Here is a 24,438-nt window from a genome sequence, read left to right as displayed (position 1 = left end):
TTCTACTGTAGATAATTAACCCCTGAATTGGTGTACTTGCAAGGAAACAGAAAGAAGGATAACAACACTGGGTTCCATCAGTTGAAAGTGACTGAGTGCTGCCCGAATTGAAATGTTTGCGATACAACATGATACAACATGATACAACATGATACAACATGATGCACGTTGTATGCAGAGAAAAGCGTAAGTCTTGTCTCTGTTTAGGATCAGGATTCTTGGCGAGCCGGGATGTCAAATTAGGGTTAGCATTGATTCCAAAATCTGGCCGCGGATAAATACATCCATAAAGCACAATTTGAAAGAAGGGAATCAATTGATATATTTTGTTTAAATCTATCCAACAACGGACAATTTACTCTAAGCGCAGCTTCTCAAACTCCTTGACCTGCTCCTCGAGACGGGCAGCCTCACCCTCAGCATCCCGCAGACGCTTCTCCTCTTGCTCACGGACCTCAGCCTTAACCTTCTCCTTCCAACCAGGGCCGTTGATGATACCCTGGGACCTGCGGACAGTCTCACGGGCCTTATCGAGGCTAGCCTGAGCCTTCTCCTCCTGCTCCAGGGCAACTTCCTTGGAGACGCGGAGGTAGACAGCAGCCTCAGAACCGACAGCAGCCACCACGCAGCCAGAGGGAGGGTTCTTGTTCTCCGGGCCGAGGTGGGACAGCTCGCCGAGGGTCTTACCACCCAAAGACTTGATGGTGGTCATCTCCTCGGAGACGGTCTTTTGGCTGGTAGCATCGTAAGTCTGGATGATGATGTCACCCTGGGTCTTGACGTCGTACTGGGACAGGATCGAGCGGATGGCCTTGGAGGTGTTGAGGATGAGCTCGTAGGCCTTGGAAGCGGCGGGGTCGTCGAACTCGGCGAGGTACTCGGGGTACTTGGCCTTCATGATCGATACGGTCTCGTCGCCCGCGCGGCGGGGCAGACGCTGCCACAGGTGCTCGGTGACGAATGGCATGATGGGGTGGATCAGAGTCAGGGCACCCTCGAGGGCTGTGTAGAGGGTCTGCTTGGCAGACTCCTTGGTCTCGGCTGAGGTCTCCTCCGCCAGCAGGAACTTGGAGTTCTCGAGGAAGACATCGCACAGCTGGGAGTACCAGTACTGGTAGGAGATCTGGGCGGAGTTGGAGAAATCACGCTGCTCAAGAACCTCGTTCATCTCCTTGGCGGCGGTGTTGAACTTGTGCAGAATCCAGCGCTCAGAGAGAGATTCATTGCCAGTCTTCTTAACACCAGCCTGCGGCTTGAAGTCATCACCCAGCTTGCCGAGGACGAACTTGGTGGCTTGGTAGATCTTGTTACAGAACTTACGGTAGCCGTGAATGACCTGGATATCGAAAGCAATGTCACCTCCTGCAAAAAATCATCATTAGTAAATATAATCAAATGGGGACATAGGGTGAAAACATACCGCCAGTGGTGTAAGAGACGAGGGCGAAGCGAAGAGCATCGGCACCACACTCGGGAATACCCTTGGGGAAGGCCTTCTTCTGGTATCTGGTAGCAGCGGCAATCTCCTTATCGGCGATGTTGCCCAACTGCAGCTTGTCGTGAAGAGTCTGCAGCTGAATGCCCTCCATAACATCCAGAGGATCGATAACGTTGCCCAGAGACTTGGACATCTTGCGGCCATCAGAATCTCTGATTAGAGAGTGACAGTAGACCTCGCGGAAAGGAACCTGGCCAGTCATCTTGATACCCAGCATGATCATACGGGCAACCCAGAAGAAGAGAATATCCCAACCAGTCTCCAGAACGGAGGTGGGGTAAAGGTTCTCGAAGTCGTGGGTCTTGGTGGGCCAGCCCAGAGTAGAGAAGGGCCACAGGCCAGAAGAGAACCAAGTGTCGAGAACATCGGGATCACGGACGAGAGAGAACTTCTTGCCGGGGAACTTCTCCTCGGCCTTCTTGCGAGCATCTTCCTCGGTACGGCCAGTGACCCAGAGGTTACCGTCACTGTCATCGCCATCCTCGCCTTCGATTTTGACGAAGTAAGCAGGAGCCTGGTGTCCCCACCAGAGCTGACGGGACAGACACCAGTCATTAAGGTTGCGCATCCAGCGGAAGTAGCTCTTCTCGGCGGACTCGGGGCGGATAACAATATCGCCATTCTCAACCGCATCAATGGCAGGCTGAACCAGGCTTTCCATCTTCATCCACCATTGGGGCTTCATGATAGGCTCAATGACATCGTTGGACTTGGCGCAACGAGGCACCTTCATGGGGTTATGCTCCCACTTCACGTACAGACCCTTCTCCTTAAGATCCTCAATGACCTTGTAACGGGCATCGAAGCGCTTCATGCCAGCGAAGGGACCAGCGTGCTTGTTGAAGGTACCGTCGTCGTTCATAACAGAGATGAACTCCAGGTTGTGGGCCTTACCACGGTTGAAATCGTTAAAGTCGTGGGCAGGGGTGATCTTGACGGCACCAGTACCGAATTCGGGCTCGACCTCGGCGTCAGCAACGATGGGGAGAAGACGGTCCAAGAACGGATGGCGAGCGCTCTTGCCGATCATGTGCTGGTAGCGCTTATCGTCGGGGTGGACGGCAATACCGGTATCACCGACCATGGTCTCGGGACGAGTGGTAGCAATCTCGATGCGCTCGGTGGTTCCATCAATCTCGTAGCAGAAATGAGTCAGGACACCGAACTCGACCTTCTTGTCGTAGCCAGGCACATCGAGAAGCGTGCGGCCCTCGATCTCCTTGTTCTCGACCTCAAGGTTGGACAGAGAGGTGTTCAGAGCCACACACCAGTTGACCAGGCGGTTGGCACGGTAGATAATGCCCTCCTCGTGGAGGCGAACGAAGGTCTCGGTCACAGCAGCTGACAGGTTGGGGTCCATGGTGAAGGCCTCACGGCTCCAGTCGAACGAACCACCAAGTCTGCGCAGAGCGTTCTTGATGTTCTTGTGGTATTCATCCTTCCAGTCCCAGATCAAGTTGACCATGGCCTCTCGGCCAATGTCGTGGCGGGATTTCTGTTCCTTCTTCCACAACATCTTCTCGACGACGCTCTGGGTCGAGATACCGGCGTGGTCCATTCCAGGAAGCCACAGGGTAGTCTTACCCTTCATTCTTTGCCACCGGATCATGGTATCCTGGAGTGCGTTGGTAAGGGCATGGCCCATGTGAAGAGAACCGGTAACATTGGGAGGGGGAATGGGAATGACGAAGGAGCCTTCCGGCTTAACCTTGCCATCAGGTCCGAACTCGGGCTTAAAGAGGTCACGCTCCTCCCACCATTCGAGACGACCGGCCTCAATGACAATGGGATCGTAGGCATCGGCGGTCTTGTCCTTCTCGGGTTTCGCCTTCTTCTCGACCTTGGGAGCTGCGGCCTTGTTGGCGGCAGCCAAGGCCTTGGCCGCTTTCTTCTCTTCGAACTTCTTGTTCTTTTCGGCCTTCTTGCGCTCCTTCTCCACTAGAAATCACCCATGGTGTCAGCATATGTTCTTGATATAACCACTTCCGAGGAAAGGTCCCAATATGGATTTTGGTGGTAACATACACTCCTTCTCGGTCTTCACCTTGGGAGCTCCGGTAGGTTCACCCTGTTGACCTTGGGTATCCTTTGTGGCATCGGCGATCGGGGGAGTTGCGCTGGCCACGGGAGCCGTAGGCTCAGCCGCTGTTCACTGTCAGCTTCTGCGCCATTGAAGAATGAGTCATGGCAACTCACTGGGGATTTGGGCAGAGTTTTGAGCCATCCTTGAGAATGCACGATATTGAGGAGTAAATCTCCAAGGCGCCGATCGCGCCACGAATCGCGGGATAAGTATCTTGAGAGATGGAGAGGTATAAGGAGGGGTGGTTGTGCGAAATGCGGGCAATTAAATTTCCCACGCTGAATGAACGAATGAGAGCGCGGGGCTCGGTGGGAGGTTCGGTGGAGTCGGCGGGCAGGTCAATGAGGCGGGTTTATAGATGAGTCAACACTCTCATCGGGTATCATTAGGTATATTATATATTATGTTGTATATTCTTTTCTTTTCGCGTGTTTTCTTGCTTGCAATTCGTCTTTTATTTGTTCGGAAAGACACGATAACCCTCACGTGATACGCTACAGCCAACGGGTGATCTGAGGCTACCCGTGGGCATCTACGGAGTATAAGAACTGACCTATTTTTACTGAATTGGGACATTGGTTCTTACTTGATATCGGGTTTCTAGTTTGATCTCGAGTCTACTATACTATATCATTCTACACATATACATGGGTTAAGACATATATGCGTCATATAACTATAGATCCCTACCTACAATATCCAATCAATCCATACAATTCATCCAATTTGAGGGATTGTTGCATGTTCTGTTTCGTTTTTTAAATCTCATCCAATGTTTCATTCGTAAAAAGGAAAGCGTTAAGAAAATGCAATGGGTTGTCTTAGGAGAAAAGCATCCCTTGAAACACGAAGCACCCGGTAGAAAGGCCAAAACACCGATTCAACTAACAAGGGAGAAATCAATTAGGGAAACCCACAAGCAGCGCTATACAGTAGGAAAAGATGAAAAAGAAGAGTGATTTCCCCATCTAAGACGTTGGTTTATCACGCTCATTGACACGCCAAACGACCTAGGCGATAAAAGGCATGAAGGGACCCAGCAAATTAAATGTCATGATGTCTTGTCATCAAAGTCGTCTTCATTCAGGATTTGATCGTTTGCCGCAGCCCATCATTCGAGAAAGGCTAGTAAAAAAAGAGGAACAGGGAGTACGGAGACCAAGCTCATTTCATGTTTTCGATCATCGTTGTACCGTTCATATCAGCAAATTTCAAATGCACAAGGTACGTAATTGTCGTGATGCCCCGACGCAATCTGGATGGCAACATGCGGAAATTGGAAACCGGGCATCGCAGTAAGGGGATCAGAGCCATGATCATCAACAGTTCATGCGAGAGGAATTCAGGGAAGTGTCACATTGTTGTGGCTAAGGGCCGCGGCATCGGCACGCACCGGGTCAAAGTATGCGTGTGCCATGGCCTCCTGAGCAGTCAAGCGGTCCTTTCAGATAAGTCAGTATGGGCACCTTGTTATAAGATATGTTAGAACAACTCACAGCGTGGTCGTAGCGCAGAAGCTTGTCAAGGAAATCAATGGCCTCGTCACTGATGAACCGCTGGTTCTCTGCGTTAACAAACGAGTGCCACGGCTTCCGGGGGAAACGGGAGAGGATGTCGTCGTATTGTGGGTCCAGCTCAATGTCGTACTTGTCCAAGTACTCGAAGAGCTCCTCAGTACCAAGAACCTTGGCGATCTTCACCAATTGGTCCGTGTTGCTGCCTCCGTGGAAGAAAGGCTCCTTACGGAAGATCATGGATGCGAACATAGCACCCAGGGACCACATATCCAAAGAATAGTCGTATTCCTGGAAATCAACAAGCAGCTCGGGGCCCTTGAAATAACGAGACGCAACACGGACGTTGTATTCCGTGCCCTTGTGGTAGAACTCGGCCAGACCCCAATCGATCAGACGAAGCTATAATAAGTCAGGAACAATGATTTTCCGCCACAACTAAGTAATAAGCCCACTAACCTTGCGCTTCTCATGATCAATCATGACATTGTGGGGCTTCACATCCCGATGCATGATGCCCTTGCTGTGGCAGAAGTCCAGCGCCTTAAGCAGCTCGAAAACGTAGAAGCGAACGTCGTAATCGGAAAAGCGGGGGTACAGTGTGCGGAAGTCGGTGTTGTTGATAGCCTCGAAGACCAGACTAGGTGTCTTGCTCTGGTTGTCGCGAACAACGTCCAGCAAAGCCACGACATTGGGCCCACCCGCGAGATTCTGCAGAATCTTGATCTCACGCTTGATCTTCTTCTTCTTGACAGGCTTGAGGACCTTGATAACGCATTTCTGGTAGTTGACGACGTTGATACCCTCAAAAACCTCGGAGTACTTTCCCCGACCTAAAGTAGATAATCAGAAAGGTTGTTCTTAAATTTTACCCGCAGTTCACAGCTTGCGGCAACTATATCCGACATGCCGCAGAAGGACAGGATTTGTTCATCTCTCACCTATTTTGCGAACGATTTCATAATTTTCAAGAACACCCCAAGAGATGTTGACACTATCATAATCCCAGTAGGACCGAGGCATATGCTCGTTGACATCGGCATAGACACGCGCCATCTTGACGAGGACAGGCGGTTTCCGAGTGCGCCCACAATTGAGAGATGTGCGGCGGGGTCACGAGGGGCTCGGCCGTGTGACGGAGGGAGGTGTCGGGGGTTAGGTTGATATAGAAGACAGGTAGCAACAGGCCCAGCGACTATTCAGCCCAAACACAGTGCTCACAGGAGGCCTCGAGCAATGGGATGGACGAAGTGAGATATTGTCGTGATATGATCAATAGAATGAGATCCGTTCCGCCTAAGGTCACGGGATCAGAGAGGGTTGTGGGGACCCCACCGAAAGAAGTTAGCGCAGTATCGGAACTTCTGTTAATCCGATAGATTTTCTGATTGCCTTTTTGGGACAGTTCAATGTGACCAAGAGCGTTGAGAAGTTAAGCAATAACTCCCACAGGCAGGGCTGGCCTTCTTTTAAATCCACCATGTTTTACGACTTGAATGTACCTTATTGCCCCGATGACCCGGAGGTGCCCCATACTTTGAATTTTCTTGCTGAACGTAAGTCATTCATTCCGCTTTGCGGCACAAGATCCGCAGGCTAGAGCACATGAGGGACTGACCTGACTTTCTAGTTGGTTACACTACCGTTGCCCTGTCTCAAATAATCAACGGGAAGCTCCCGCCGACCCTCGCTCCTCCTCCTCTACCAACGAACGCACCGAAATCCCTCCAACTGCTGACCCGGTTGAACCTGACTCTCGCCGACCCCGCGCAGAATCAGCGCCTAACCGCCCTGAGTCAAGCGTACGACATTGTTGCTCTCCGTCCCACAAATGAAAAATCCCTTCTAAATGCTTGCACCAACCTGGAATGTGACGTGATCTCCGTGGATCTCTCGGTGCGACTTCCATACCATTTCAAATTCAAAATGTTGTCCGCGGCAATCTCACGTGGAGTCCGTATCGAAATCTGTTATGGGCCAGGGATCACGGGAAGTGGGCTTGATGCCCGAAGAAACCTCATTGGGAATGCAACATCCTTGATCCGCGCGACACGAGGTCGAGGCATTATTGTGTCCAGTGAAGCAAGACGAGCTTTGAGTCTACGAGCCCCATGGGACGTGATAAATCTTGCCTGTGTGTGGGGTCTATCACAAGCGCGTGGAAAGGAAGCTGTCTGCGAAGAGTCCCGGAAGGTGACCGCATTGGCCAAGTTGAAGCGAACCAGTTGGCGAGGCATCGTGGATATCGTCCACGGTGGGGAGAAAGCCAAACCCGAAGGACCCGCGTCAAAGCAAAAGAGTGCCCCAAAGGCTAGCGCCCCGAAAGCCAAAGAACCCGCGCAGCCAGAAATTGTAGCGGACAATCTTAAGAGGAAAGCTTCTATCAGTTCTGAGCCTGTCGCCGATGACGCTGACAAGCCTCTGTCCAAGCGAGAAATCAAACGACGAGCCAAGAAAGCACGATTTGATGCCAAAGGGGAGAATGCCACTTGATTTAAATTTGTTACGGCATCTTTAAATTTTCGTTACTGAGGGAGTCTGCTCCTCTGTCACCGGTAGAAGCCAGGGGTACTGATATTCCCTGGCTTTCTATTAGCGAGTATCATAAGCTGTGAGCCAAACTGGTCGAAACACTCCCCTGGTGTTTCCAATTGGGACTCTTTTTAGCAACCGCTGTGACCCCATTCGCCACCCACCCAATACACCATGATGATGTACGCGCCGCTGAAGAGCAGAACCATATGTTACCCTTCACTTTCAAACGTGAAACATAGCCATCATCATAATGGTGCCGTCACTAGGGTAGCCCCGGACTTGTTACATAAGCATAGCCTAGTTGGAATGGGCATCTATGGATGGATTTCAGAATCCCTACTAGATCATCAATACACTTACTTCAAGTTGTTTGCTAGTCGATTCTGTAGAAAATCGCTCGTTTCTAACCACCACCAACGAGTATGGTACGGTGTTTGGACTGATAGAATAATTCTCATTCACAATTAAACCATGGTAGCCTATAGGACTTGCGCTTGGAGATGTTGGACTGCGCTATCTATAGATATTTTTATAGGCGGAAATTTGTGTATATAGACGGGAACTAAGTTTGTTCTTGAGTACCTTGATGCCTATTGACTGTATGCTTTGGGGTTTTAGTGGATAGATACAAGACGCAACACGTTTGTTATTGAGCTATCAACAAAATAGCCCGCAGAGGGCACGCCATGCTGCAGCTAGCAGTCAGAATCCTTTAGGCTGCTGACCTTAAGACACTCTCAGTTGGTAGAATTTAGTGCCGGTAAGAGTGCATCACACTAGTGAGCTTCAGCACAGGCAGGTCTTGTAGTTCGGGTGTCATGGGCCCTTTAACCTGAAAAGTGATGTTGAATGCGCAATTTAATATCCCATTTCTTCAGCTTAGTCCACATTGATGTTCCGCAGGTAGAAATACAGCATATGAAGACAATGCTCAAGCCAATTTCAGACCTTCAACGGACTTGAAAACCGGTTCAATGAGGTTTGATATTTGTGGATGTAACAGAGAAGCAAAAACGATTTGTATGTTGATGGATTAATCCGGTGGCGAAGTTGGCAGATTTTGTGCTTCCTTTGTCACATCCTTCCCAAAGGGTTTGTATTTGTTTGAACAACCCTTACCATGCGGACCATCACAAGGTGATTCCCATTTCCAACTGTTGACCATAGAAACGATGAAAGTAGGGCTTAAACCTTTAAGAGAGACGGTAAAAAAGCGGGATTGACCTGCAGGCACACTGGCTGAGTAATATATATTTCTTGCGGTTAGTTTGCGAAGGAGGAGGCCAAGGTATGTTGCATCGCACTCAGGGCGACAAGACCGCTGCTTCACAGCCTGGTTATTCAACAGCTGTTCAATCCGTACTCCAAGTGAAGATTGGAGCAATTCAATGTATTGTTGCCTAGATTGATCGATTTTGTCTGTAACCACGTAGTTAGTTATTTGCTACACAGGTCTGAAAATTGATTAAGCGTTCTATTTTGGCAACACACCTTTGATGCTTTTTGGAATCGGTAGATTACTTGTCTGGAAGGGACCTGTTCCTTGCTGTATAGCAATCGTTTCTGCCTGTCGAAGAATATCGGTGGAGTTGAAGACCCAGGCGATCATTATCCACTTTTTTGTATTTTCTGAGAATGAGGGCGAAACAAGTGATTTAAGGTCTCGTATCCAGATATCAGCAAATATCTCAATGGCCTCGTGGCATTGAAAAAAGTCGGTGGCCACGGCGATATCAGTCAGTTGCGGTAGGGACAACTTCTGAGGAACTCGTCGTGTACGTCCATGAATGATGTTCAAAATGATCAGAAGGATATCTGGTTTGCAGTCGTTGACGGGAATCTGAACAGACCCCTTTTTTGAAAGAGCATCTCCTTCGGCCCAACAACTTTTCAGCATTCGCTTGAAATAATCCGACGCAAGTGTGAGGTGCTTTGACGAGACTTGAAAGCGAGCATAGTTTCCTGGCACATTGCCTTTGCTGATGTCAATCAAGGAAGCCTCAGGGGTGAAGAGAATGATATCTCCATCCGGATCAACTTGGTGGGGCAGATTCACAGTGGCCATCAATTCAGTCGAAGTGGGTTTAAGGTCCTGGTCCTGGTCCTGGCCCTGGTCCTGGTCCGAAGCCGTGGATATAGGAATTATTGACATTTTGAAATGAGGGAGAACGAAGAGAATGAAAAGTAAGAGTAAAGAAATCATGACTTTATGCCGTCTCGGGTGCCTTCTGTTATTAGAGACCTGATGTTTTGATATCAGATCAGCAGGCTTTTGATTGTGAAAATAGGACGACGATTATCCTTCTTTTCAACTCCTCTCACGTTTTTCTCACATCCCAAGGACAAATCATCACCTTTGTCTTCGTTTTTTTCCCAGCTCCATCTCCAGAATGAAAGACCCCATCGCGTCCAGATGATCCGGGTGACTACGGTGTCAAACCAGCTAACTGTCACAAACGACCCTCTTATTATACCGTTCGAAGATTTATTCCCCCGCCCACCATCTATACCCCCTTCAAAATGGTTGGAACATCATCCCAAGCATTCTTGTTTGCTTGTTTGCTTGTTTGCTTGTTTGTTACAGACTGAGCCTTTGTTTAGATGGCTTTTCCAACCCCTGGTTTGTTAGTTATGAATAGATCATGATTCCTCTTCTATTTTGTCCCCACTGTAGTACTATCCACGGCAACAAATATCAAACCAGAGATCGCCATCACATGTGGCCGCCAAATTTAGCCATCTCAACACTATCTGTGACCTCATTCCAATGGCATATTAAACCAGACAAGAAGACCCTTATGGCTACCATTCAAGGCGGCCTGCGGAGGGGTTGGAAGTTACCATCTTACAAACAAAAGCAAGCGATATTTATATCTATGGCTTGAACCCCGGGAGTGGTAACACCAATATCGCTATAGCCGTCAAAGCAAACCGGACACGATCAGCCCGAGTCAACAAACACTGAACCTGCCTGTTTCCGTGTTTATCATTAATTGCCGTTGAATATTGCCCCGACTCCAAGTTTGCACCAAAGACCACCTTCAATAGATATGACCCCTTTTATGTTGATTGTCTAAGTCGCAATACAAACTCTCTAAGGACACGGTATTTCCTATTTACTGAAAACATCGTAGAAATGATCACCCTTTACACGTCAAATGGCTCCGTGGGTACAGCTTCATGCGTACTAAGGGCTTTTCACGACCCTATCGGGGTAAATGGCAAGCTAACTAGCAGTCCTTGGCCGTGTCATCCTTGCTGTATGCGACTCCGTTATGACGCTAAAATCCTATAAGCTTGCACATACCCGTCTTCCCAGTTTGGGCACGACTGCATTAAAGATGCGACTTAATGTTACATCTACATGCACATACAAACAATTCAACTTCAAATCAAATTAGTTGGTGACCCGCGCCACTAGTATACCGGATGATATTGACATTCCAATACCACCGGAGTTAAATGCCCAAGATAGGAAAAGAGGGGGAAAGCACCGCATCGAAGTAGACAACACATAGTCCGGCTAAAACATCAAATTCCTTGTTGGGTTATGACCTCCGTTCTCATTTCGTCGGATCTCCGAGAAATGTTGCCATCTGCCATTTTGCTGGCACAATCATGCAAGATAAATAATTGCTGCATACTCTGACTCCTCCCCTCAATTTTCTTCCTATCACATGCTTGTCCAAACCAAAAGCAAAGAAAAAAAAAAGCAAAAAGAAAGCAAAAAGAAAATAGAAAGCCATGTCGGACGTTCGTATCATCTCAAGTCTCTCCTAGACCCCCGCAAGGGTCTCCAACTCCAAGTGCGTCATTCTTCCAAATAGGCGCCATACGCGAAACAAACCCGTCAATCTCGGGCATGCTCGGAATTCGTATGCATGATTGGGTTCATCCACAAACAAATGCATTCTTTAGACACGAACATCATTTCCTGCACGTATCCCTTTCGGATCCGTCAAATAGCCGCATCGATGCGGCCGTAGAGTCATGTCTGGGTGGACTCGGTTGTGTACTCAGGACTTGGGCAATGCGAACTGATCTGGGTGGTTGAGGTCTCCGATCCAAGCGCCCATGTGGTCTGTGGTTTGATCGAATTGTTCATTGGCACTATTCGAGTTTTTATGTTTGCGTTAGCCGACTATTCTCAAATTTGGATAGCCAGGGTAGCAAATATTTGACTTACCTTAATGCCTGTCCTGTACAAGGATAGCTAGAGCTTGTTGTAGGAGTCGAGGAGCTTGTGACGGGAGTAGTTGAACTGCCCGTGGTGGTGGATGTTTGTTGGGGCGAAGATGGACTGGAAGAATCCATTGTTGCGTGTGATATTGATATATCTTGCACAGGGCAAGTTTACTTCCAATTAAGCACAAGTAGGCTGTTTCGAATATCAGAAGAAGAATAGAATGGCACTTCTCTCAGGGAGGAGGAAACCATAGTTCTTTTATATCTAAGTATTTCATATAGAATTAGCCAACGCAATACCAAGAATCCAATGCCACCGAGTTGATGTCTGCAAACATCGGTGTGTGAACTTGATTGAATTCTATACTGCAGTCACTGGATTAGGTATCAGTTCCGAAGAGACGGATCCGATAGACCAATAGCTATTATCGCTGTCAATTTGTGCGTATCATTGAGGAGGGATCGAGTATGTGGATCATTGGTCAGCGTTTAGTATGTGCAGGTCATATCGGCCCAGTGTGTTATTTTGGAGTCCTCAGAGCCTCACTTAGGACAAAACTCGGCCAAATTATGGAAATAATTGCAGTTGCCTTGCGGCTAGCGTGCAAACCATAGATTCCGAAAGATCCTATCTTTTTATATCGTTGTCTCAGATCCTTGAGATACCCGAGCTAACCGGTCAAGTACCCCAGGGCTGCAGAGTACATGCTTGTACATCCAACACAATGAATTTATGCTTCCCAGACCGATATTACTCTATTAAAGAGCGAATTAAAACCAATCCTATGGCTAAATGTATCTATATAAACGGTGAAGGAAATATCCACATGCTAATTCTAATTCCCCGCACTTAGCTCCTGCATATGTAAATACGCAGTACATCATCTAATTGGTCCTATATGATTTATGTATACATATCGGGGTCTCAACGGAAAACTTGCTGTACACCCCTAAAGGTCCTCAGCACGCACTGCACTGCAAGGATATTGGATTCAACTTTGAACCATTTCTCGTTTATGTGGACCTTTTTTAGTTTAGTCGACGTGAGGTAAGCGGCAACATACCATGCAGAGCTTGAAATGTGGTTGATATGAACCAAAAGAACCACAATGAGAAATACAAGCAGTCCTTCGTGTTATTCTTTAGGTAACATTCTCTATATAAAAATGAATAGATCGAAAAAAATCCTATACTTCCCCGGACCCGGCCGCTTATCTTATCACCGGAGGGCACCGACATCTCCACATTAGCTTCATCAACCACATCCAATCTCATTTCTCTTCTTTTTTTTTCTCTCTCCCTCTCTCTTATACAAGTATAGACCTGCACGCTATAACGTGGCGGCCCGAAAGCGATTGAACAACACATCCACATCCACGCACACCTCACACCAAAGAGCCCACCATGGCGCCGATCCTCTCAAGCAACCCGACAGTCAAGCTCACCCCAGAGCCTCTTACACCGGCAAACTTCGCACAATTCGGTACGGCAGTGGTCTCCCCATTACCAAGAGAATTAAATATTGCCCCCCAACCATCATCCCTACCGCCACACGACCCAACCCCGATCCTGGCGAACCAAAACTCCGCTCTCAAGTACAGTCCTATCTCCCCGCTCCTCGACCGCTACACCAATGCCTGTCCAAGCGGGCAGGCCTCCGAGGCACGAATGACAATGTTCTGCTGTTTTCCGCGCGCTTTGCGCACTGTCAGCACCGGCCCACAGCTGCCTGACAGGGAGGTCTTTGATGTGCGCATCCTTGAACGCCACCCGTTTACGAATCAGACTTTCATCCCGGTCGATTTATCGGCCCATTCGAAGGTCGGGGATGGTGAGGAAGAGCCGATGTTTTTGGTGGTGGTTGCACCTACTCTGAAGGGACAGACTGCCACGGCGAGGAATGAGGCCGGGGAGATGATTACCATCCGTGACCCGCCGGATCTGAATAATATTAAGGCATTTGTGGCGCGTGGTGGTCAGGCTGTTACTTATGGTGTTGGCACGTGGCATGCGCCTATGGTGGTTTTGGGTCGTAGGAGGGTTGATTTTGTTGTTGTGCAGTTTGTTAACGGAGTTGGGGATGAGGATTGTCAGGAGACTGCGTTTGGGGAGGGTGTTGTTGTTGACCTTGGTCGGAAGGGTCAACTCGGGAGGGCGGAGGAGGGTCCGAGGTTGTGGTCCGCTAAACTCTGATCTGTAGATGCATGTCTATGTATGTCAATGTCAAGTGTTGGGTTCTTGGGTGAAGCCGAAGACTCGACAGTTGACATTGCAAATAGAGGCGAGGAGGCATTTTCCAACTTGACTATGTGATTTGGTGGTATTTTCAACAGGAGAAGCCGAGATACTGTACATAAATATTTTACATAGTACCTTCAAGTACATATTGACCATGACATTTCACCGCCAAGGATGCCGAGGTTAGGGTTGACCTTCATCGGCAACCCGAGGTGATGGAGTTTTATCCTTCATTTCCTGGCGGACCCTCAATGCCAGCTCGAGAGTCTCTTTGGGTAAACCAGCCAGGTGGGCAACTTTCAGGGCATGAGACTCGCGATTGACACCTTTCCGCAGCCGGTGGACGAAAGAGAAGGCACCTGAAGGCATATCTTTCACATCCGTGCAGTATCTCGCCAATTTGTCAAAGTCCTCTGTCATATCGGCGAGGGCATGGAAATGAGTGGCAAAAAGCACCCGAGACTGGTTGTGATTGTGTAAATGATGCAGACACGCAAAACTAACAGCTGTGCCATCTTCGGGGGTTGTGCCTCGGCCCACTTCATCCATAATTACAAATGATTTGGGAGTGGCTTGTTTGAGAATAGTAGCTGCTTCCAACATCTCCACCATGAACGTTGACTGGTCCCGGAAGAGGTCATCCGCTGCACCGATTCGGCTGAAGATCTGATCGACGATACCGATCTCAGCATAAGCTGCGGGTACGAAAGATCCGACTTGCGCGAGGATTGTGATTAGAGCATTTTGTCGCAAGAAGGTACTTTTACCTGCCATGTTAGGACCAGTAATGAGCCATATCCGCTCAGAATCGCCCAGGAAGCAATCGTTGCTCACGAACGACCGTCCTTGTTCCTCTAAACCCAGCTTGACTGTGGGATGTCTTCCACCGATAATCTTATGACAGGTACCGTCGTTCAGAATCGGTCGTACCATTTGTTGTTCCTGGGCGAGAGTTGCAAATGAACACGCCACATCCAACTCATCCATGACTGCTGCATTTCGGCGAATTTTGACAAGGTTCAGAATCACTTCACGGCGCAGACGTTCAAATATCGTTTGCTCCTCCTGACGCATCCGAACCTTCACGTGGTCCATTTTGACTCCTAACTCTGTCCAGGCTGGTAGATAGAATGACCGGGTAGATTTGGTCGACGAGACATTTCGAGTGACTCCCAAGTCTTCTAGGGATTTTTGGGATATCTTTGCCCCTTTAACGTGGCAGATGTGACCTAACCCTGGTGTCCATTTAAGACTCAGGGCCGACGAATCAACCGAATCACGGAGACGGTGAGTCAATGAAATCTTTTCATGGCCCAACCGTTCTAGCTCCGCGTGGAGTGCATTCAAGGTCTTGCTTGCGTCACGCCTCATGATCCAGGTATCGAGGGGACCGGACTCCGTATCAGCCACAACTGCTCGCTCGCCCTTCTTTTCCCTGACCTTTTTCGGCAGTGCTTCGAGCTCGCTAGATGTGGCTTCATCCATAGCAACCTTTTGTGCCAGATTGGCTGCCTCTGCGGCTGTACTATCCTCGATGCGCTGCTTTTGTAGCAAGCCTTCTTCGTCAATGGCTGCAAGAATTTGGTCCGCTAGCGCGATGGGACCATCGAGGAAAAGCCGTGAGATCATGATAGTAAGACTGTGATTGAAATCTGTAGTGCTGGAGACCGAAAGTCTATTGTGATCTAGAAGAACTTGCCTGACTTCCTTGGAGGCCTCAATGGCACGGGAAAGACAAATCAGGTCATCCGGATCTCCTTTCCCAAAAGCGAATTTCTGAACCAGACGTTGAGAATCATGGCTGCGCTTCAAAAGTTGGATGATACTGTCACGGAGCTCCACATGTTCTATGAAGACCGAGACGAGGTCCAGACGCTCATTGATGACTTGTAAGGAGGTAGACGGGGAAGCTGCATGGCACACATTAGTAAAAGTCACACAAAAGGCGTTCAATTTTAGTTGGACATACTCAGTCGGTCTCGTAAAAGCCGTGCGCCACTTTTTGTAGAAGTTCTTCGCACAGCGTGTAGAAGACTACCTTTCCCAAACCCGTCTCTCGCCGTTTCTAGAATCTCAAGGCCACTCAGACTGTTACGATCAATGCTCATTGATTCATTCAAATGTCTTCGAATTGGAGGCTGAAGCTTGAGATTCGACCCTTGCAACTGCACGCGAATGTACTCGAGCAGACTGTAACCAGCTGCTACTTCCTCCGATGTGAATGAGGCGCGAGCATCTTCGGGGACCGGAGACTCTAACATTGTCCCCCATTCAGATACCGGCTTGAATGCTTCAGGATATTGGAAGAAGGTGACAAGGCGATGATCATGTCCAACTAGCATTTGCAATTCATGTCCAATAAGATCTTGTACATTCTGGTCTACCAATATCTCACGAGCTCCAATTCGCGCAATTGCAGATGGAAGCATTTGGGTCGTCGTGAGCTGAGTGAAGAAATCACCAGTTGAGAGATCAAGCCATGACAATCCTACTTGTTGTGGTACAGATGACAGTACATGCTGATGCGATGATTGTAGATCGATATCAGCGTGTTGCTTCAATTGCGACTGCAAAGATGGGACATCCAAGTATATGGCCAGCAGGAAATTATACTCGGAGGGATCTATGAATTTCTCGTCGATCAGCGTGCCAGGTGTGATGATCCTGGCAACCCTCCGGTCAAACAGGAGGCCTCCTGTGCGTGCCTTGTCTTCTGGATCGATGGCAAATTCCTCACTAATAGCCACATACTTGTTGAGGTCTCCGACGAGGGTTTTGAGAAAACGATCGAGCTGGAAGAAGGGGAAGCCAGCCATTGGAACCGGTCCACCATTCGTCTTTTTGGTCGCAAGCTTGAGATTGAGCAGTGGTGCCAACTCCTCTGCTTGTTCGAAATAGAGCTACAGGATCGTATCTTAGCATGGATTTTTCTAGCCATGTTGTGCCTATTATCGTACCTCATAAAAGCCCCCGACCCGGGTCAAGATAACACAGTTCTTGAATGTCTGCATATTGTTTCGGTGCCCCTGCACCACAGTTGGGTAACGGGGAGCCTCGTCCACCCGATCATCGTATGCTTCTAGTTTCAAAACTCCTTGAGGAAGGTCTTTCAACTTTACTGTCGCTTTGGTTTTTGCGCCTCGTACGTAAACTTTCGGTGCGGCGGTGGACACGCGTGAGTGTATGAAGGTTCGACGCACATGGTGACATATAGCCCGGTGTATTTGACAATTATAAGATAAACGTATCAAACTCGTCAGAGACTTCATGTAAACTGGCATTAAATGAGAAGTGGACAGACAAGGGCGCATTGTTGCAACGCGCGCTCCAAACCCATTTGGGGTGGCAGAACCATCCAAAGCTCCCCTCCCTTCCGCCTTCGCCACCGAAATCTTCCCGAGCTTGCTCTCCTTCTCTTCATCTATCTACAACCTTGGCTGATATTTCTCCCTTACAAGTGACATTACTTGCGGCAGGAGGATGAGTCAGGTTTGTGAGACCATTTAAGATTGATCAATTGCCGGCAACTCGTGTCTCGGCGCGGCCTGAATCTTGACCCTCCGCAGGCAGATTCTTGTCGCAACTCACTCTTTCTTTCATCGTTTTTTTTTTTCTTTTTCTTTCCTGATTTAACCATACAACCACCAAGATGGCGGACCAAAACATTTCCCAGTACAAGTACTCGGAGATGTCCAACCTGGTTCTCCAGGCGGACCGTCGTTTTATCACTCGCACCCATGACGAACCCACTGGAGACCCGGAGTCTCTCGCGGGTCGCATTGGGATCCGGGAGATGGGTGGACGAGTCGCGCGTGATGACGCGCCCAAATCTAAGAAGGCAGCCCCGACAGCTCTCGAGCGGGGCGCAATCGGTGAGGGTGAAGATGTGCTTTTACGCGAACAGAAAAAGCGCCACCGCGGCCAACCAGCACAACTACGGGGCCAAGGCATCCTTTCAGCAGCCGATGCCTTCGTCGAAGGCTTGAAATATCGCCCTCGCACCCCCGCCACACGAGCCACGTATGACCTTATTCTCACAATCACCGGCAGCCAGCTGGGCGATGTCCCCCACGAAGTCATCCGAAGTGCCGCCGATGCTGTATTGGAACTACTGAAGGACGAGGATATGAAGGATTTCGATAAAAAGAAGGAGATTGATGATCTTCTGGGAACCACAATGAACCCCAAGGAATTCAACGAACTCGTCAACCTAGGCAAGAAGGTTACAGACTACGATGCCCAGGACGAAGAGGAGGAGATGGAAGGCGGCCTCGATGAAGAAGGTGGCGAACTCGATGAACGCCAAGGTGTTGCTGTCGTCTTCGACGAAGAAGATGAAGATGATGAGCGCATGGGAACTGTCGACGAAGTTCGAGACGAGGACGAGCTCAGCGACGAAGAGGAAGAGGAAGGACAAGAAAAGCTTGCACTTGACGATGCTACGGCAGCTCAAGATGAAGATGGAGATGAAATGGTCATCGATGGTGGTCTTGGTCGAAGTGACAAAGCCGCAGAAAAGACCGGTTTGAAGGTCTCCGCTCGCGAAATCGATGCTTACTGGCTGCAACGTCAAATCGGTGCTATCTATACAGATGCTCACATCCAGCATGAGAAAACAGATGAGGCACTTGAGATCCTCGGCGGAAAGGACGAGGACGGAGCACTAAAGCCCCTGCGTGATGTCGAGAATGACCTCATGGAACTCTTCGACTATGACCACCCCGATATTGTTGCTAAACTAGTCACCAACCGCGACAAGGCCGTATGGGTTACCCGCTGGAGAAGAGTCGCAGAGGATCCCGATGCGCGCAATCTCGTGGAGATTGAGATGGTCGAAGCCGGCCAACGTGCCATTCTCGATGAAATCCGTGGCAAAGAAGCCGGCGACGAACTCGGAGCACCACCGGGTAAGAAGATTAAGTTTGACTTGATGGATGTCGATGTTCCTTCAGGTCCAACTGCCGACCAAAAACCCGCCGAAGCTGGCGAGGGTGGCATTCTTCAGCCCAAGAGAACGATCAATTTGGAAAATTTGGTCTTCCATCAAGGCAACCATCTTATGACCAATCCTAATGTCAAGCTTCCCCAGGGGTCGACTAAACGAGCATTCAAGGGATACGAAGAGATCCATGTGCCACCGCCCAAGGCCAAGAAGGAGGCTGGAGAGAAGAATATCCCGACCACCGAGCTGCCTGAATGGGCCCGTGTTGGATTTGGGACTTCAAAGGAACTCAACCGTGTGCAGACAAAGTGCTACCCTTCAGCATTCCATGACGATGGAAACATGCTTGTCTGTGCTCCCACGGGATCCGGAAAGACCAACGTTGCTATGCTTACGATCCTTCGAGAAATCGGGAAGAATCGCAACCCTGAAACGGGAGAGATCATGCTGGACGACTTCAAAGTCATATACATATCTCCCTTGAAGGCTCTGGTTCAAGAACAAGTTGGCAACCTTGGCAAGCGCCTGGAGCCTTATGGTATCCGAGTGTCCGAGCTTACAGGTGATCGTCAGCTCACCAAGCAGCAAATTGCCGACACCCAGATCATCGTCACCACCCCTGAGAAGTACGATGTTATCACCAGAAAGGCAACCGAGACCAGCTACACCAACCTTGTTCGCCTTGTTGTTATTGACGAGATTCACCTTCTCCACGATGAACGTGGCCCCGTCCTTGAGAGCATCGTCAGCCGAACAATTCGCAAAACCGAGCAGACTGGAGAGCCTGTGCGAATCGTGGGTCTCAGTGCAACCCTTCCTAACTACCATGATGTTGGAAGCTTCCTGCGCGCAGATCCTGTCAAGGGCATGTTCCATTTCGATGGCAGCTACCGTCCGTGTCCCCTCAAGCAGGAATTCATTGGCGTCACCGAAAAGAAGGCCATCAAGCAGTTAAAGACGATGAATGACATTTGTTATACCAAGACCATGGAGCAGGTCGGGCAAAACCGAAACCAAATGCTTATCTTCGTCCACTCTCGAAAGGAGACCGCCAAAACCGCCAAGTACATCAGAGACAAGGCCCTTGAGAATGAAACCATTGGTCAGATTCTGCGCAGTGACGCTGCTAGTCGTGCCATTCTCTCCGAAGAAGCAGACTCAGTGGACGATGCCAACCTCAAGGATCTTATGCCGTACGGTCTCGGTATTCACCATGCTGGTCTGAGTCTTGCCGATCGTGATTCCGTCCAGGCACTTTTCGCCGATGGAAGCATTCAGGTCCTTGTTTGTACAGCGACACTGGCCTGGGGTGTCAACCTTCCCGCCCACACCGTCATCATCAAGGGAACCCAGGTCTACTCTCCCGAGAAGGGTGCCTGGGTCGAGTTGAGCCCGCAAGACGTTCTGCAAATGTTGGGACGAGCTGGTCGGCCCCAATATGATACCTTCGGTGAGGGTATCATTATCACATCGCAAGCTGAAATTCAATACTATCTCTCGCTCTTGAATCAACAGCTTCCAATTGAGTCGCAGCTGATGAGCAAATTAGCAGACAATCTGAATGCTGAGATTGTACTTGGCAATGTTCGTACCCGCGATGAAGGTGTGGATTGGCTAGGCTACACTTACCTTTACGTTCGGATGCTCCGATCACCTGGTCTGTACAGTGTTGGCGCTGATTATCAGAACGATGATGCCCTAGAGCAAAAGCGAGTGGATCTTATTCACTCCGCTGCTGCGGTTCTTGAGAAGGCCGGTCTCGTCAAGTATGAAAAGAAGACTGGACGTCTGCAGTCGACTGAGCTTGGACGTATCTCTTCGCACTACTACATTGGTCACAACTCAATGCTTACCTACTCTCAACACCTCCAACCCTCCATTACGACCATTGAATTGTTCCGAATCTTTGCCCTGAGTGATGAGTTCAAGTACATCCCTGTTCGCCAGGATGAGAAGCTCGAGCTTGGAAAACTGCTAGGCCGGGTTCCCGTCCCTGTTAAGGAGACCATTGATGAGCCTCATGCCAAGATCAACGTTCTTTTGCAGGCTTACATCTCCAGACTTAAGCTCGAGGGACTTGCGCTGATGGCAGACATGGTTTATGTCACTCAATCTGCTGGACGTATCATCCGCGCAATTTTCGAGATTTGCCTGAAGAAGGGCTGGGCCTCAGTCGCGAAGACTGCGCTCGACCTTTGCAAAATGGCCGAAAAGCGCATGTGGCCAACAATGTCCCCCCTTCGTCAGTTCCCCCACTGCCCAAGAGATGTTTTGCAGAAAGCGGAACGCATTGACGTGCCTTGGGGTAGCTATTTCGATTTGGATCCTCCCCGCATGGGTGAGCTTCTAAGCATGCCCAAGGCTGGGCGTGTTGTGTGCGACTTGGTGTCCAAGTTCCCTCGACTCGATGTTCAAGCTCAAGTGCAGCCCATCACGCGATCCATGCTGCGTGTAGAGTTGACCATTTCCCCCAACTTTGTCTGGGATGATGAAATCCACGGCAATGCCCAAGATTTCTGGATTTTGGTTGAGGACTGTGACGGAGAGGAGATTTTGTTCCAGGATCGCTTCTTGCTTCGTGCTGAATTTGCCAAGTCCGAGATGAATGAGCACCTTGTCGAATTCACCGTTCCTGTCAATGAGCCGATGCCCCCGAACTACTTCATCTCGCTTGTATCTGACCGATGGATGCATTCCGAGACGAAGATTGCCGTGTCCTTCCAGAAGCTGGTTCTCCCCGAGCGCTTCCCTCCCCACACACCACTGCTCGACATGCAGCGTGCACCTGTTAAGGCACTGAAGCGTGAGGACTACCAAGCGTTGTACCCCAACTGGCAGCATTTCAACAAGATTCAGTCTCAGGTCTTCAAGTCAGTATTCGACACCGATGACAACATCTTCCTCGGTGCTCCTACGGGAAGTGGAAAGACCGTTTGTGCTGAGTTGGCTTTGCTTCGTCACTGGTCCAAACAGGATAGCGGCCGTGCAGTCTACATTGCGCCATTCCAGGAGCTGCTCGATCACCGACTAGCTGACTGGCAGAAGCGCCTTGGTGGACTGGATGGAGGCAAAACTATTGTTAAGCTTACGGGTGAAACCACAGCGGATTTGAAGCTTCTCGAACAAGCTGATCTCGTGCTTGCCACTCCCACTCAGTGGGACGTGTTGTCTCGCCAGTGGCAGCGACGTAAGAACATCCAGACAGTGCAGCTGTTCATTCCCGATGAGCTTCACTTGCTCGGCGGCTACGCTGGATACGTGTACGAAGTGATCGTTTCACGCATGCACTACATCTCTCTCCAGACTGAAAACGAAATGCGTATTGTTGGTCTTAGCGTGCCTCTTTCCAATGCCCGGGACATCGGAGAGTGGATCGGTGCCAACAAGCACACAATCTACAACTTCAGTCCGCATGCCCGTCCTGTGCCTCTAGAGCTTCACCTTCAATCATTCACCATCCCTCACTTCCCCTCTGCCATGCTCGCGATGGCTCGCCCGGCCTACCAGTCGATTTTGCAGCTTTCCCCCGATAAGCCTGCTCTCGTTTTCGTTCCTAGCCGCAAGCAAGTCCGTGCGACCGCTGCGGATCTCCTCTCCGCGTGTGCTATCGATAACGATGAAGATCGTTTCCTGAACGCCGATGTCAGTGAGCTCGCTCCTTTGCTTGAGCGTGTCCACGAGCAGACCCTTGCCACATCACTTTCTCACGGTGTTGGCTACTACCACGAAGCTCTCAATGCCACCGATAAGCGCATTGTGTTGCACCTGTTCAGCATTGGTGCGATTCAGGTGCTTTTGGCTTCAAGAGATGTTTGCTGGGAACTGGATATCACGGCTCACTTGGTCATCATTATGAACACTCAATTCTTCGATGGCCGTGAGCATCGCTACATCGACTACCCCATCAGCGATATCTTGCAGATGTTCGGCAAAGCCTCCCGTCCCGGTCAGGACAAGCTTGGCCGCGGTGTTCTTATGGTGCCAGCAGTGAAGCGCGAGTACTACAAGAAGTTCCTGAACGAGGCCTTGCCTGTTGAGAGTCACTTGCAGGTCTACCTCCACGATGCCTTTGTGACCGAAGCCAGCACAAGGACCATCTCTTCCACCCAGGATGCGGTTGATTGGATGACATACACCTATTTCTATCGCCGTCTTCTTGCAAACCCCAGTTTCTACGGTCTTAGCGACGTGAGCCACGAGGGGCTCAGCACATTCCTGTCAGAGCTGGTGGAGAACACACTGAAGGAGTTGTCAGAGGCAAAGATCATTGACGTGGATGAAGAAGATGACAGCGTTTCGCCTTTGAACGCCGCCATGATCGGTGCTTACTACAACATCTCGTTCATTACCATGCAAACCTTTTTGTTGTCTCTCTCATCCCGGACGAAGCTCAAGGGTATCCTGGAGATTGTCACCTCGGCGACTGAGTTCGAGTCTATCCAGATGCGTCGCCATGAGAATCACATTCTCCGCCGCGTGTATGATCGTGTACCGGTGAAGATGTCGGAGGTTTCCTTCGACTCACCTCACTTCAAGGCCTTTGTTCTCCTCCAGGCCCACTTCTCCCGCATGCAGCTTCCTCTTGATCTTGCCAAGGATCAGGAAGACATTGTTCGCAAGGTTCTTAACCTGCTCAGCGCTTGTGTGGATGTCCTCTCATCCGAGGGTCATCTCAACGCGATGAACGCGATGGAATTGTCCCAGATGGTGGTTCAGGCCATGTGGGATCGTGACAGTCCTCTGAAGCAGATTCCCCACTTCTCTCCTGATGTCATCAAGGTGGCCAACGAATACAAGTATGTATCATCAGAAGGGTCTCCAGAGACATTTGCTAATCTACCTTTGTACAGGATCAATGATATCTTCGAATTCATGGAGGCCATGGACCCATCGGAGAACAAGGACTACGCTACTTTGGTCAAGCGTCTCGGCCTCGACAACAAGCAATTGGCACAAGCTGCGGCTTTCACCAACGAGAAGTACCCCAACATCGAGCTTGACTTCGAAGTTGAGGATGCCGACGGTATCACTTCGGGCCAACCCGCATACCTCAAGGTCAAGATCGAGCGGGACATCGAAGAAGACGAAGAGCCCGATGCTACCGTCCACGCACCATTCTACCCCAGCCAGAAGATGGAGAACTGGTGGTTGGTTGTTGGTGACGAGAAGACCAAGAGCCTGTTGGCTATCAAGCGTGTCACCATCGGTCGCAAGCTCGAGCTGCGCTTGGAGTATGTGGTCCCTACTCCTGGAGATCATGAATTGACGCTCTACCTCATGGGCGACAGCTATGTTGGCGTTGATCAGGCTCCCACGTTCAGTGTCAATGCGGCAGAGGGAATGGATGAGGATGAAAGTGAGGAAGAGGAGGAAGAGTAAATGGGATTATCCTCACTGTTTGTAATAATAGTTATGTTTTTGAAGCTGTTGAATACAATATGTC

The 24,438-nt window shown here is 49.7% G+C and overlaps 8 protein-coding genes across 8 annotated transcripts; 3 read left to right on the top strand and 5 right to left on the bottom strand.

Moving 5' to 3' along the window:
- Positions 1-355: 355 nt before the first annotated feature.
- On the bottom strand, positions 356-3,722 carry N7516_010426 (valine--tRNA ligase; the record flags this gene model as incomplete). The annotated part of the gene is made up of 4 exons (XM_057223145.1): positions 356-1,362; positions 1,421-3,436; positions 3,524-3,643; positions 3,695-3,722. 4 exons carry the CDS (start codon positions 3,720-3,722, stop codon positions 356-358), a joined length of 3,171 nt encoding a protein of 1,056 aa, XP_057070366.1.
- Positions 3,723-4,894: 1,172 nt separating this feature from the next.
- Positions 4,895-6,259, bottom strand: N7516_010425 (casein kinase II subunit alpha/alpha'). Its single transcript, XM_057223144.1, has 4 exons — positions 6,037-6,259; positions 5,555-5,928; positions 5,078-5,497; positions 4,895-5,022 (listed from the first exon to the last, which is right to left on the bottom strand). Exons 1-4 carry the CDS (start codon positions 6,149-6,151, stop codon positions 4,924-4,926), a joined length of 1,008 nt encoding a protein of 335 aa, XP_057070365.1. The 5' UTR covers positions 6,152-6,259; the 3' UTR covers positions 4,895-4,923.
- Positions 6,260-6,575: 316 nt separating this feature from the next.
- On the top strand, positions 6,576-7,588 carry N7516_010424 (ribonuclease P subunit p30 family protein; the record flags this gene model as incomplete). The annotated part of the gene is made up of 2 exons (XM_057223143.1): positions 6,576-6,651; positions 6,726-7,588. 2 exons carry the CDS (start codon positions 6,576-6,578, stop codon positions 7,586-7,588), a joined length of 939 nt encoding a protein of 312 aa, XP_057070364.1.
- Positions 7,589-9,104: 1,516 nt separating this feature from the next.
- N7516_010423 (uncharacterized protein) lies at positions 9,105-9,782 on the bottom strand (the record flags this gene model as incomplete). Its single annotated transcript, XM_057223142.1, has 1 exon — positions 9,105-9,782. One exon carries the CDS (start codon positions 9,780-9,782, stop codon positions 9,105-9,107), a length of 678 nt encoding a protein of 225 aa, XP_057070363.1.
- Positions 9,783-11,646: 1,864 nt separating this feature from the next.
- Positions 11,647-11,944, bottom strand: N7516_010422 (uncharacterized protein; the record flags this gene model as incomplete). Its single annotated transcript, XM_057223141.1, has 2 exons — positions 11,647-11,740; positions 11,817-11,944. The coding sequence occupies 2 exons, from the start codon at positions 11,942-11,944 to the stop codon at positions 11,647-11,649; spliced, it is 222 nt and encodes a 73-aa protein (XP_057070362.1).
- Positions 11,945-13,219: 1,275 nt separating this feature from the next.
- N7516_010421 (ureidoglycolate hydrolase) lies at positions 13,220-14,008 on the top strand (the record flags this gene model as incomplete). Its single annotated transcript, XM_057223140.1, has 1 exon — positions 13,220-14,008. The coding sequence occupies one exon, from the start codon at positions 13,220-13,222 to the stop codon at positions 14,006-14,008; it is 789 nt and encodes a 262-aa protein (XP_057070361.1).
- A 228-nt stretch (positions 14,009-14,236) lies between these two features.
- N7516_010420 (mismatch repair ATPase MSH1) lies at positions 14,237-17,064 on the bottom strand (the record flags this gene model as incomplete). Its single annotated transcript, XM_057223139.1, has 3 exons — positions 14,237-15,963; positions 16,023-16,953; positions 17,011-17,064. The coding sequence occupies 3 exons, from the start codon at positions 17,062-17,064 to the stop codon at positions 14,237-14,239; spliced, it is 2,712 nt and encodes a 903-aa protein (XP_057070360.1).
- Positions 17,065-17,702: 638 nt separating this feature from the next.
- Positions 17,703-24,374, top strand: N7516_010419 (ATP-dependent RNA helicase BRR2; the record flags this gene model as incomplete). Its single annotated transcript, XM_057223138.1, has 2 exons — positions 17,703-23,791; positions 23,846-24,374. 2 exons carry the CDS (start codon positions 17,703-17,705, stop codon positions 24,372-24,374), a joined length of 6,618 nt encoding a protein of 2,205 aa, XP_057070359.1.
- Positions 24,375-24,438: the final 64 nt, after the last annotated feature.

The sequence above is a fragment of the Penicillium verrucosum genome (assembly GCF_028828655.1).
Source record: "Penicillium verrucosum strain IBT 35672 chromosome Unknown utg000004l_segment0_segment0, whole genome shotgun sequence".
Lineage (NCBI taxonomy): Eukaryota > Fungi > Ascomycota > Eurotiomycetes > Eurotiales > Aspergillaceae > Penicillium > Penicillium verrucosum.
The sequence above is the reverse complement of the archived record's forward strand: the minus strand, read 5'-3'. Positions and strand labels throughout refer to the sequence as shown.